This window comes from Syngnathus scovelli, chromosome 6 (assembly GCF_024217435.2).
Source record: "Syngnathus scovelli strain Florida chromosome 6, RoL_Ssco_1.2, whole genome shotgun sequence".
Classification (NCBI taxonomy): Eukaryota; Metazoa; Chordata; class Actinopteri; order Syngnathiformes; family Syngnathidae; genus Syngnathus; species Syngnathus scovelli.
The window spans coordinates 7,590,304-7,603,497 of record NC_090852.1 but is presented as its reverse complement, the minus strand read 5'-3'; the positions used below and the strand labels follow the sequence as shown (position 1 = coordinate 7,603,497).

Here is a 13,194-nt window from a genome sequence, read left to right as displayed (position 1 = left end):
AAAACAGGCTAGAAGAAACCCAACACATTTGACACCTGAGATGATGATGAGGTTCTCACATGCTTCAACACGCCCAAAGAAGGTGACACCTGACATTGGAGTGACTCAGCATTTAGAGCCATGTATGACTTTATTTAAAAGACAAAATTCGTATCGAGTGGTTGTGAACACAGTTTATATTGTATGATAGGATATGAGTGGTTCTGTCCAGTTTGTTGTATGGTATCATGCATGATGTCATAATATGTAAAACCAAATCATCCAAGCATGACATCACACTTTATACAATGTGATGTCATAACATGAAATCATCATATTGATGTTAATTAAGGGAAAGACAGTTCATTTCCCTTTTTAATTATACTGTCTTTACACAGTAAAGTAAATTACAGTGCTATTTATCTTGATTAAAAACATTGCAAAAATTATTTTCTGACAGATTAATGCCATTTCAAATCATTTACAAGATGACATTTTGATTTGAGATACACCATTATGCCCTTGTCCAGGTGCCACCGCGTCAGTGTGCACCGATGGCGTCGTTGAGGTAGCTGGAGGCGGCTGCGTCCTGGAGCAACATCTTGGTGACATCGTCGAGTTGTCGCTGGTATGCCAGGCGGTAGCGCAGGTAAATGTCATCGCAGTACGTAAGCAGACGGCGTATGTTCGCCATAGCGCCACTGGGGGCACCGTCCAGCCTGGAAAAAAAAAAGTAATATAAAAAAAATCTTGCAATGGAAAATGTTTGTGATAATGGGCTTTTGGGTGAAATTTTAGTCATGTGGTGACTCACTTTTTAAAAATGTCCTCAAAAAGGCCTGAGCTAAGTGGGCGGAGTCTCTTCAGCTCATCCAGGTAAGCAAAATCGCCATTAAGGACCGCCTTCTGGTACACAAGCTCCGCCCAATCTGGGCTGTAGCTGTAGGCCTCTGACAACACCAACACCTTAAATGTGCAAAGTCATCATTAATGCCATCATCTTGATCATGTGACATCACAAAGGCGGTAACCCACCTGGTAGCATCTGGGCAGTGCCATGGCGGCATCCATCATGTCAGCAGGCTGTAGGTTGACCAAGCGGAGTGTGGAGCCTTGATTGAGAAAGTGCAGCTGAAGCGTGACCAGCTTGGCCAATCGCACGCAGCGACTCGCCTGATGCACGCACGAGTCCTGTCACAAACACACGTGTGCCGTCAACATGGACGTTTGGCAGAGAGAAAATTAGCAATGGCGAGGAGTGATGACCTTGGAGAAGCTCTCTGCGGCGTCTTTGAGCAGAGACAAAACTTTGAGCAGGGAACTTTTAAGGTCTGGAGACAACACTGCTGACGACAAGCACACGAGTCAGCAAACACGGAGCCCGCAGGACGCAGAAGCATACAAGGAAGTACAGTAATTTGCGCGGAGATTAAATTATATGCAAGGCATTTATTTTTGTAAAATGAACTTGTAATATCAAGTATTTTTATGGAGTAGCTGTAAAAACTGATTAAACTTAGTTTTAGCGGGTCATTAGGTATAAGAACTATTCGTTGGTGGTTGCCAAATGAAATTCTCACCCCAGGCCTGAGACTGGATGATCTTAAGCTGTGTCCTGGCGGCCATCTCATGGTTCTCGCCGATCTCGCGCCTCATGCTGAAACACAGTGCCACCATGTTGTGCTTCTCGCTGTCGGCGGGCAGGCAACGCTTGATGTAGTCCAACAGCGCCGTCTTCAGGCTTGAGCTCTGAGGGTGCAGAGACCAGGTGAGACATCAGCGGGTGTGTGTGTGTGTGTGTGCCTGATTGCCACCTGTCCTCTGTCCATGTCCATTTTCTTCCTGAGCAGCATCTCAAAGCAATGGTTCTGATGGAGCAGGTCAAAGATGTACGTCATCTCGTTGTATCTGCCGATTCCTGTCAGCAGGCGCACCTGAAATCAACCATTGCTTATTTTATTGTCTGCAGACAACAGCAGTTAAGTGTCGACAGATACCGTTGGAAACTCCAGAATCTGGTGTGTTCAATGTCCAACACCTTCTGAGGTTAGTCCAACGTGTCAAATCGCACTTTTACTCACCAAGAGGCCATAGTACTCGCCGGGTGCCAAGTAGGCGTGGCTTAAGTGTCTGGCGCCCTGTAGCACTCGGACGATTCCTTCCATGTTGCATGTCACGCTGAAGCAGTCATGAGCCACTATCAGCAACTCTACAACTACATGATAACAACAATAACGATCTGATCTGACAACCAAATGTCTAATCAGTATATGGTACAACAAAAACAAAGGAATTGATCTCATTCTACGAGAGAGAACGTGAGAAAGACATACGTGCATGTTGCTATACATGTGTTTTGTATGTTTGTCTTACTGCAGCTGAGCTCCCTGAGTGGTATGCCCTTCAGTTTCTCCAGAACTTTGAGTCCCACCAGGTTAGGATCCTCACATAAAGTAATCAGCTGGACAAGCGAGTCTCTCCCCTCCGATGGCCGGATCATCTGCCTCTCTGCACGCGCAAACACAAAAAATATATGTACAGAGCCAAGTGTGTGTTGTAAAAGCATTCTTTTCTCGCTCTCTTCCCACCAGTTTGCATCTGGTGTGCATGCTCCTGTTTGGCTCGCACCAGCGTGGCCGCCACCAACTCAGCTACAACGTCGGCGGAGAAACTTTGAGCTCTGATGAACATTTGAGCGTTCCGGAAGCGTTCAGGATGATCACACAGCAGTAACTTCTGGAGAACGCAGCCGGGATCCTCGCTGCTTATCTGACTGAACGGACACTGCAGCTCCTATCAACACACACAACGAGTGGCTTAAGGGCGATGCTGTCTTTTGATTGACAGGTCAGCTTTCCAATCAAACTCATTCCCACATGTACAAGAGGACATCTGATTGATTGATGGATGGATTAGGATCTACCTTAGAGAGCTGGTAGAGGCTGAGGACTTGTTTGCAGTAGTTATTGCCATGGTGACACCGCTCAGCCATCTTCTGCAGCTGGACAGCAATGTCGTCTTCAGGAAGAGGAGGAAGCACCACGAAGGAGGACAAGCTGCTCACAGACGACGCTGTAAAAAAACAACAACTGACAATTTAAATCTGTTCTTAAGATTGAAATAACATTTGAACTGCTTCAGACAGATGGCAACTCATGACAACTAATTGTGGACTGTGAAGACATAAATACTAGTTGTGGATGGTAAACAATTCACTAACAACTAACTAGTTGGATGTGGTCATCAACTAAAACGAGTTGCATATAACTCTTGAAAACCAGTTATGGAGGGTCAGCAGGAAATGAAAACGAGTTGCAGACGGTTTGTTCCTCACAGGAGTGTAGGAGCCTCCTGGGTGGCAGGTCAGGTTCGTCCAGCGTTTCAGGTGCAACTTCTCCTGACGCCAGTCCTCGGCAGCGTAGCAGCAGCCACAGGTCAGGATGATAGAGCGAAAAGTATCGACAGGCGCGGCTGACTTCGTGGATGCTTCCTGCGTCCAACGCAGCATCCAGCAGCAGCGCGAGAGTCTGCTTCTCTGTTGGCTTAAGGAGCGGATCCACATCCAGATGCTCCTCAGCGGGACCCGGAAGTCCTTCTAGGCTGAGGAGCGTGTCTGTACGGAGCTCGGGAATGTTGCAGAATGAAAAGTCCTTCATGAGGACGTCGTACGTGTTGACGTCCGGCGGAAGGAGGTTGAAGACGCTCTCCCTCTGGATAGCGACCACAAGGGCATGCTCTTGGACACGGCTCACCCACAGCTTCTTCTCCAGATTCTTTATCTGCTCCACCGGTGCCGGACGGTGCTGCGACAGCCAGCGGGCGGCGATGGAAAGCAGCAAACAGCCTTCTCGTACTGCCAGCAACTCCGATTGAAATTCGGAAGCTGCAGATGATACAGAGTCCGCCTGAGACAGGAAGAAGCGGAAAGCGCAGTCGGGATCCACACACATGTCCTCGAGCTGCTGGTGACACTTCCTCCAAAAGCACACACGGGTCTCGAGCCGGGACCACTGACGCTTGGAACGCTGAAGCTCCAACTCCTGGACCAACTTCATGCATAGACAAGAAAGGAAGTTTTATAGGGAATCCAACACACAGATACAAGCAGGAAGTAGAAACATGTACACATGTCTACACAGAAACATGAAATAGAAACAAGGTGAGACAGGAAGTGTAAGCGTCCGGTAGCCACCTGACACATAAGCAGCCGTTGTACAGGAAGATGTGCGAGCGTAGCGACGCTTCGTGCTTGTGCGTAGAAACCGCTAGCCTGCAGAGCATCTATGGTGGCCTGGAACTCCTCCTGCTGGACAGAGGACGAATTACACTGCAGCAACTTGGGTCTCACGCACACTCCTGAACCCTGCAGGAGGTCACTCAGCTGACTCAGTTTCTTGAAGTCTGGACCTAAACACAAGCAGGTAAAGTTCACACAGTGTGTCTCTAGTTTATGTTGTGTTATGTTGTGTGTTTTCTCACCGCTGTCTTTGCTCATCATGTCGCCGTCCGCCAAGACCCGCAGGAGTCGCTGCAGCTCAAAGTGTGAGCACATGCGCTGACACAGGAGCAATAGCAAAAACCATGCCTCACTACATAACCACTGCAGCGGCACACCACCGGGGGGCGCATCGCCGCTGATGCTCAGCTGAACAACAACAAAAAAAACATAATCAGGAAGCATGACGGTGAGTGAAGATGAAATGATGAAGTGTGAGTGATGATGAGGTGAGAGAGATGAGTGATGATGATGAGTGAGGAAGATGAAAATGATGAAAAAGAGCAGTGAAGATGAAGCATGCTGCTGTCACGTGTGTGTGTCGTTTACTAACACTGCTGATGCTGGTGTGGAAGTTTCGGAGTTTGATTTTGGCTTTGTTGAAGTTCTTGTGGTCATAGCAAAGCAGGAACATGCTAAGGACATCCAGCAGGGGACAGTCCTGACAATGCAACAACAACAACCAAAGCAGAAGAGGCACTAATTTACAAAAGTCAAAAGTAAATGTACACAAAGACACACGCATCTACGTAGACCCACAATTCAGTAACAATAAAATAGTGGTGGTACTCACCCTTATGAAGAGCTGGAACCCCCGGAGTAGGGTTTGGGCTCCATGTAGCCCCTGGCCCAGGAAGGATCTCCAGATAATTGACAAGTGCTGCAGGGTCCACGGGTGAGGTTGGGGGGCGGCAGACAGGCGGTCAGCGACTTCCTGGGCTGTGACGTCATCGATGACAGTGAGGAGCCACACGCACAGGCATGACACAAACTCCGGCTCCTGTCAAACAAGGCATGTATACTGAGTGATGCGACTAACCCGAGTAGTGCGAGCTTTGATGCTGGGTGGGGCTATGGTCACCTGTTGACAGGCAGCGAGCACGACCAATGAGGGGCTACGATGCTTCAATGCCTCTTGCAGCAGGTACATGCTAGGCTCCGCCTCCTCTTGGCTCCGCAGCAGTACCTGGAAGAGGTCTAGGGGGGTGACTGGGCCCACTGAGGATTCACCAGTGACCAACTGCAGCTCGCCAAACGCCATATGCAAGTGGTCCTGGAGGGCGGGGCTAAACTGGAACAGTAAGGAGCCAACCTGGCCACACAAAATATTGGAATCGTGATGAGAAAGGAAGCAAAAATCTGAGCAGATCAGATGTGGAAAAACGAACAGACAGAAGTAGAAAATGACAAGCCAGGAAGTAGCAACATTATGGACTCATCACCTGCTGCGATGTAAAGTGGTGGATTTGTACAAACAACAGGAAATTGAGGAAGTGTCCGTCACGGGCGCAGTGGGCGGGATAAACGCAGCTGAAAGGAAGACCATGAAGACGACAAAAATCCACTGGCAATGACCACTCCTGAGCGGCCTCCCACGAACTCCTGGCAACATAAAAGTAATGTGATGATGATGATGATCACCTTGAAAAATGATGATAAAAATGCTCACCTGTTGACATCTTTGACTTCCAAGCTGTCAATCACAGCAGCTTCCAGGTAGCCAATCAGTACCTTCGCAGCTCCTGGCTCTGCCTCCACAAGTTTGACACCTTTCGACACTGACAACATGGTGTGTGCTCACACAAGCTGTGTGTGGAGATAGTGTGTGAGTGTGTGTGTGTATTTACCCAGTGTGTGCAGAGGCTGTGTGTCTCCACAATGAGTGCGGTTGAGTTTCCAGTGTGTCCAGATGATGTTGAGGACATTAACGTCGACTCTGATTTGGACGCTGTTAAGGCCAAGAAGCTCGCAGAAACAAACTGCTGCCGCCACCACTGACGGTAAATTGAAACTCTGCACTGCCAAAATGTGTACTTGCTGCCGGGCTTTCTGCAAACTAAAAGGCACAGATACAAGCAAGATCAAACCGTGATCTCCTCAGTGACTATATGCGCATGCGTTTCAGTTCTCACATTTGACCGACGTGGTCGCAGCCAATCAGCTGCTGCAGCAGGAAGGTGGCAAAGGCGAAGGACGGTCGGCCATTTTGCAGATAATACAGGAAGTCCAACTGCTCAACCAGGGCAAAGGAGTCCACCAAGTGCGGGCTGGAGAAGTGAGGCAGCTCTATCATTTCTACGGCAACAAGGTTGACAGGTAATCAGCTGACAGTCTATGTAACTGGGTGTTGTATGTGTCGATCGACTTACCGACGGAGTTCAGTGAATTTCCCTCCTGCCAGCCGAACAGTCGGCATGGGTCGAGAGGATGCAGTGCCTGCAGCAAACACATGGAGGTGATGAACTACACATTATTTTTTTTTTGCCTGAGTATAGACACAGCATGCAGACAAAATGTCAACTACGTCTACAAAAATTGTGCACACATTATACCAACTTCATGGCATCATTTTCCCCCCGGCCCACCTGAAGAAGATGGTACACGGATAAATCTGTGAAGGCGCCGGGCCCTCGCGTCCCTGCTGGGAACAGCGCCGCCTTTAGTTTGGGGTATGCTGTCAGTGCCATCTTCATCAGCTGTGGATCTATAGAGAACTCCGCCTTTGACTGACTTTCACCCTGGGCCACCACCTGGCAAACAGGAAGTAGTGAAATGGCTACATACGTGGTGCCAGTGTGAATGGAATAGAATAATAGCGTTTATTGTAATAGACAACTAAATTGGAAAAAGGTACACGTGTGAAAAGTTTACAAGTTATTGTAAAAGGGAACAAAGCTGACCTGGTCGATGCCCCCCGGAGCGAACATGATGGTGGCGAGGGCGAGCAGACTGTGACCCTCCAGCAGAAGCGAGCTGAGGGATGGGGGGCTTCCTGGTAGGAGAATCTGAGCACATGTCAGACTGGCCTGATGGACCAACGTTGGATCTGAAGGATACACAGGAAGTAGAAGAGAATGAGGCGGCACCCATGTGGCACATGGTCTTTACAGGTCCTGAAGAGTGGTAGTCTGACACTAAATGGGGCATTCATGTGAGGGGCTCAGTTAGGAATGCACTAGCCTACGAATATATACAGATCCAAATGTTCTGAGTGGTAACAGAATGAAGTAAACTCCTAACTTGAGGCACCACCTGTCAGGTTCGTGGTGATCTCCTGCATTTTCACCATCATGTCTGACCAGGGCTGCGAGTGAGTCGGACCTCCATTGGACAACACAGGACAGTTCCTGGGAGTCAACCTGCCCAAAAATAACAAGCTTTCATTTCCCTTAAATGATAAATACAGAACCTCCTATTTATCTTATTTGAAATATTTCAGACCCCACGCCCCGAATGTTTCTGGCCTAAAGTGAAAAAGTAATTTCCCCCTCTACCTAGTAAGTGTACTAAATGAAATCAAACTGCTGATGACTCTTTTACATTGCTGCGGAGAAAATTTAGTGACAATCTATTCACAGATGTGCGCACTTGTAATGCTCCAGGTAGGTGTAGAGGAGGAACTGCAGTTGGCGTTCCAGACACCAACTGATGACACGCGAGTGGATGTCCAGACCAAGGTGCCGATGGACGAGCGCCGGCGTCATAAGACAGCCGCCCTGAGCCACACGCCACAAAAGTTGATCCAAGTCGGACAGCTCGTCAGGGATGAATACACCCCGCCTGTGAGAGGGATAAAGATAATGTGAAAATGGTAGAAAAAGTCAGTGTAATGTATAAGATGTATGAGTTAATATGAAAGGGCACAGGTCAACAACACAGGAAGTCTTCGTATGGTGGTGGTGAACACATCTCCCACCTGGCGAGCGTGTCCAGGATTTCCTCCCTGAGGAAGTGGCTGCTCCGCGTATTGTCGTTGACCACTTGTGCCATCAAGTCGGGCCACTGAGCGGCACCAGAGGCCTCTCTGCTCTCCATCCAGGCCACCAAGTCAGTGTGGTTGTGGAATGAGGTCATGTGACTCCACAGCACTGCCCCATCACACCAACTCAACTCTAAACATCACATCAGAAATGAACCAGTGAACTCGAAAGCAGATATGTGCTGCCACATCAGGAATATTTACAAACCAATCCAACAAATTTCCTACCGCCATGCCGGCATCTGGACAACAAGATGGCCGTCCTGCTGCTCTGCTCCCAGTTCTTCACCCAATCCAGCCTCACTTTCTGCCAAAGCCCCTCCTCTTCCTGCTCATACATCTCCTTTCCCAGCACTTCCTCCAGGACCTCCTCATCTCCCGCTTCCTCCTCGTGCAGGAGCAGCTGCACCGATCTGGATGATAGAGAGGAGATGTCAGATTACCACTGCGACTGCGGCCGGCGACCACTCAATAGAAGCATTATTCACCTGCAATCCAAGGTGCTGTCTGTACACTGGCGACGTGGGAGAGGAGCCATATTCGCTGCTTCCTTGATGAACGCCACGCTATCAAGCTCCTCTTTGGAAAAGTGACTCCGTCTGCATAGTTCCTCCTCCTGAATAAGCAGCCAATCACAGATGCAGATGACTTGAGGTACGAGTCAGTGTGAAAGGGGTACATGTCAGCAGACAGGAAGTAGACAACTGACCACAAAGTCCCGGAGGTCCCTGTCGTTTGTGTAGATGCAGATTCGATGCAGTTCCTTCTTCACATTGAAACCCTGATTAAAACAAGATGGCAGTCTTTGGAGGTAAACCCAAAACAAGAGTTCATGTCCAGGTACCCACCATGTTGGTGAGGAGAGCGATAGCGGTTGGCATGTCTCGTCCCTGCAGACACGAGAAGACCAGACGCAGGCCTGTCGCCCTCAGAGCTGGAAGAAGCCCCTCGGGAAGGCCCTGCCGCCTGAACACCGCCTGGGCTCTGGGGATTTGATTGCTCAGGACTGATAGACGGACCACTTCCTGTATAAATCGGTGTATAAGAGGCAAGAATCTGTGTGAAATAGGTAAAGGTCAATGTGAACGTTGTAAATGTTAGTGTGAAAGAGGTCATAATGTGAAACGGGGTCTATATTGACACTGTGGTCCAAAACAAAAAAGAGCAAATGAGGAGTCACCTCTGCTGGAAGCCCATCCCATTGATCCACCTCCTCCTCCTCCTCCTCCTCCCCTGGTGGTTGATCGTTGTGATCTTTGGCTCCCTCTGCAGGCCATGGGTATTTCTTCAAGAAAGTCCTGAGTTCCGCCAGGTACTTGTTCAGAACGTCCACGCAGCCGCGCACGTCTTCATCCTCGTCTACATAGCACGCACATACACACTCAGGGATAATGCTAATGTAGCATTGTGCTAGCTGTGGGTGCGTGACGTCTTACAGCTCATGTGCGTTAGAATGTAGCGTATCTGCGCGTTGACAAAGCTTATCGTGATGAGAAGCAGTTGCTCCGAGAACTGGCGGCTTTGAGCGTCGTTTCTCGATTCCCGGATGGCGGCACACAGCAGATCCAAGGCGGGACACAAAGTCTGGACACCTGTGCAAATGGAAACATGGAGCAACATGCTATGTGAGAAATGTAACTGAGTAAAATTTGGGTCTTACGCTCCGTGAGGCTGATGGTGCTGTGCGATTTCAAAAGGTCTTCTTTGCTCTTCAGGTAGAAGTCCACCGTGTCCAGTTGCCGGTTTTTAACTCCTGCCTGTTCAATGACGCCAAGACACAAAAATGACGACAATGCCAAAGATGGACGAGACGAATCGTGACTTGTACCTTCAGGGAGTGAATGGGGATGGAGCAGCGCTCCCACGTGTTTAAGTGACAAAGTGCATCCACGGTGGCCGCGCTGCCAAACATCATCAAACTGCTCAGGAGCTCCTGCTGCGACACTGAGAACAAAACCTGGAACATTCCCGACTCTGGGGAGGACAACAGGAAAGTGGAAATCAAAAATTCCAAAACTTTTACTCCATATCCTTGATGTCCTGCTTGACGTCCATGAACTTCATTTACTAGTACACTCTCTGTCCTCACAAGTAGAACAATTTAATGCATTCGTAGCGCGACTGTCTTGGCCGTATTGTTTTTTTACCCCCCGACTACTGTATGCATTTTCTGCTCTGTCAATTTAAAATATTCTGTTTCTAATTAATTGATGCAAATCGAAACATGTTCTTTTTATCACATTCATTGATTAATCAACAAGATGAGTGTGACAGATTAATCAATTATTAGGATAATTAATAATGTAATACTTAATAATACTAAATAACTTACTCTTGAGGAGCACAGCATGATGTTTCTGTCCACACAGTTCCACCACCACGGCAGGGCCCTCCACCTGGTGGTAGCTCACGTTCCCGGCCGCAAAGTCCCATAAGACAGCGGTGCTCTGCATGTTTCCTGGGGATGCAAACACCAACATAGCGGAGAAGTTGCAGACTGACAGCAGAGACGGGGCGGATGACTCCGGCACTGCGAAGGTGATGTTGGCGCCCCCGAGAGGGACTCTGCTACGGGCTGGCGGCGCGGCTGGGCTGGAACCGTGGCGGGGAAGTGATGAAGACCAGGAGGTGGCGACCGGTTGGAGCGATGAGAGCAAGGAAGACTTCTGGGCCACGTTGTACATGGATGCCAGACGAACGCCCCAGGACCTACACATGAAGTAAGCATCCATTTTCAAGAGCATGCATGCTAACATGTCAACATTTAAGCAAAGGGACACATATTACATTCAAACTCCACAGAGGAAGGCTGGAGCACAGAATGAAACCCCGAACCATAGAACTGTGAAGCGGACAAGCTAACCACTAAGCCTCTATGCTGCCGTGCTGAAATTTAATAATAAATCAGAGAAACAGTTCACCTGTCAGCATTGAAGGTGAGGCCCAGCGCGGCCAGGGTGCTGCTGGCACTTGTCATTTTGTCCTCATCGATCGGTTGTTGGGGTCGCAGGGGTGGGCCACTGGGTGTGGCTTGACACAGCAGGTGATCAGGGTTCCTCCTGGAAGATGATGACGAGTGAGTGACACATTCAGAATCGTCAAATTTATCCATATACCTGAAGTAATGGTCGAGATCAATGGCGGCGGCAACATTGTTGTGCGTGATGACGACGACCGTACTCATGTCGGCCGACACCTCCAGGTGGCGCAATTGTGACCATGAGGTGGCCAAATCCGCCTCCTCTGTCAGGCCGCTGCTCAGGTAGGCGGCAACGTGCACAGTGGCCAAGTGAAAGCCGTCGATTACATCATAAATGGCTGGATACCCAATTAAGAAATTTTGACACTCATTACTTCTATTTCTTGGTGGAAATTAAAGTCACTGGTTGATTTTTGGAAAAATAGTTTCAAGAGGGCTTAAAAAACGTTTCAAATTACTGCAACATCTATGCTGATTTCCCTTAGCCGTTCTAGGGCATTTTACATTACATGTCAGCATGAAGCTAGTGGACTTTCATTAATATATACTTTTGTTTCAAATTCTGATGTCTATTGATTGATGTAAATTTACAATGTTTAACATGCAATAAAGATACAGATCAGTCCGCTTTCGCTGAGGATGAAGGCAACATGTTGGCGCACGCAGCACTGCACCGCAGCCACAGCACCATTGTCCATCGGGCCCAGGCGGTTACAGTTTAGAACCTGCGCCACTTCCTGTGCTAGTGACCACTCCAAACGCAGAAGCCAGACACCATTCAATAGCATTTGGCAGTGACCCGATACAAACGACAGCACATGTGCCATCTGCGGGTTACATCCACCTAAAGACACAATCGACACATGAAGTGTTCGCATGGGGGCTCCACTTAATTCTCATCGTCTAGGTCAGCAAAACTTTATTCTTCGCGACAATTCTTACCAACATTTCGGAACCAACCTGAGTATTCATGCTGCTCCTGCAGTAGGAGCTGTGCAGGACACTCGCCAACAAGGTGCACAGAAAGCGCCATTCCTCTTTCAGCATTCACCTCCAACATCCTCAGCTCGCACGCGGAGCCCACGGCCAGCAGGCGTGTGAGTCCGCCTCCTCCTGGGCAACCACTTGGAGCCTCCTCCCAGGTAAAGCTAGGGGAAAAACAGTTTGTCATTCAAATTATCGTGCACAATGTCTTGTCTAGTCTACTTTAAGATGAGCCCATTGTAATGTTATCGATCATTATCAAGATATTTGACATTAATATTGAAATATGAAATTTTGGCCATATAATAATGCTTTGAAAATTTAAACGACCCTGTAAGAGGAATTGAGGTGTGCTTGTAATTGCATTCTAATTACATGTTTGCTTTTACACACCAAAGAGATTATTTTTTCTCTTGAGGTCTGACCAGCCTAATTGATCAATTCATTGATTGAAAAACTCATTGTGGGGGTGGTGACAATGTTAATTTGCTACACTGTTGCGTCACAGAAAAGCGAAAATGATGTGTCCTACTTCATTTGTGTATGAAAGCTGCTGTTGTTAGAAGGCTTAGAATTAAGTGTTTATTATTATTTTTAAGTAAGTTGATGTACGTTTTAATGATAACTGCGATCGAAGTAAACAAAAGTGGACGCACTCCTGATAGGTTCCGTCTAGCTTCACTGGAGCAACCTCGTCGGCCGGGTCCCACAGCATCAGCGTTCCATCCATCTCCAGGCAGCCGAGCAAAGCGCCGCTCCCGGGAGCGAGCTGAGCCTTGCGGACATCATCCACCTCCCGCCAGTGCCCCTTGGGCGGCAGGAGAGCCACTTCGATCGCAGAGGAGCGCTCCGCCATCTCGACCCGCAGGAGACTTCCAGTTCACAAAAACGCATCCAGATTACCCACAAACCTAAGACATTTCCCCTTCTTTTTTGTAAACATTACACACCAGTCACGTGACACGTCACAACCGTCAGCTGACTACGTCTGACCAT

General features: G+C 48.5%; 1 protein-coding gene across 1 annotated transcript; it reads right to left on the bottom strand.

The window, feature by feature from the left end:
- Positions 1-95: 95 nt before the first annotated feature.
- On the bottom strand, positions 96-13,173 carry spg11 (SPG11 vesicle trafficking associated, spatacsin). The gene is made up of 40 exons (XM_049722781.1): positions 12,855-13,173; positions 12,175-12,362; positions 11,831-12,058; positions 11,351-11,552; positions 11,156-11,293; positions 10,567-10,943; positions 10,063-10,208; positions 9,895-9,991; positions 9,671-9,826; positions 9,415-9,593; positions 9,083-9,259; positions 8,944-9,015; positions 8,723-8,850; positions 8,463-8,647; positions 8,172-8,367; positions 7,844-8,035; positions 7,508-7,614; positions 7,156-7,301; positions 6,841-7,005; positions 6,625-6,691; positions 6,388-6,550; positions 6,103-6,311; positions 5,925-6,033; positions 5,698-5,857; positions 5,337-5,567; positions 5,049-5,255; positions 4,809-4,916; positions 4,459-4,624; positions 4,172-4,386; positions 3,314-4,028; positions 2,903-3,051; positions 2,568-2,772; positions 2,353-2,487; positions 2,061-2,194; positions 1,794-1,913; positions 1,560-1,728; positions 1,246-1,322; positions 1,015-1,170; positions 794-945; positions 96-698 (listed from the first exon to the last, which is right to left on the bottom strand). Exons 1-40 carry the CDS (start codon positions 13,052-13,054, stop codon positions 521-523), a joined length of 7,104 nt encoding a protein of 2,367 aa, XP_049578738.1. The 5' UTR covers positions 13,055-13,173; the 3' UTR covers positions 96-520.
- Positions 13,174-13,194: the final 21 nt, after the last annotated feature.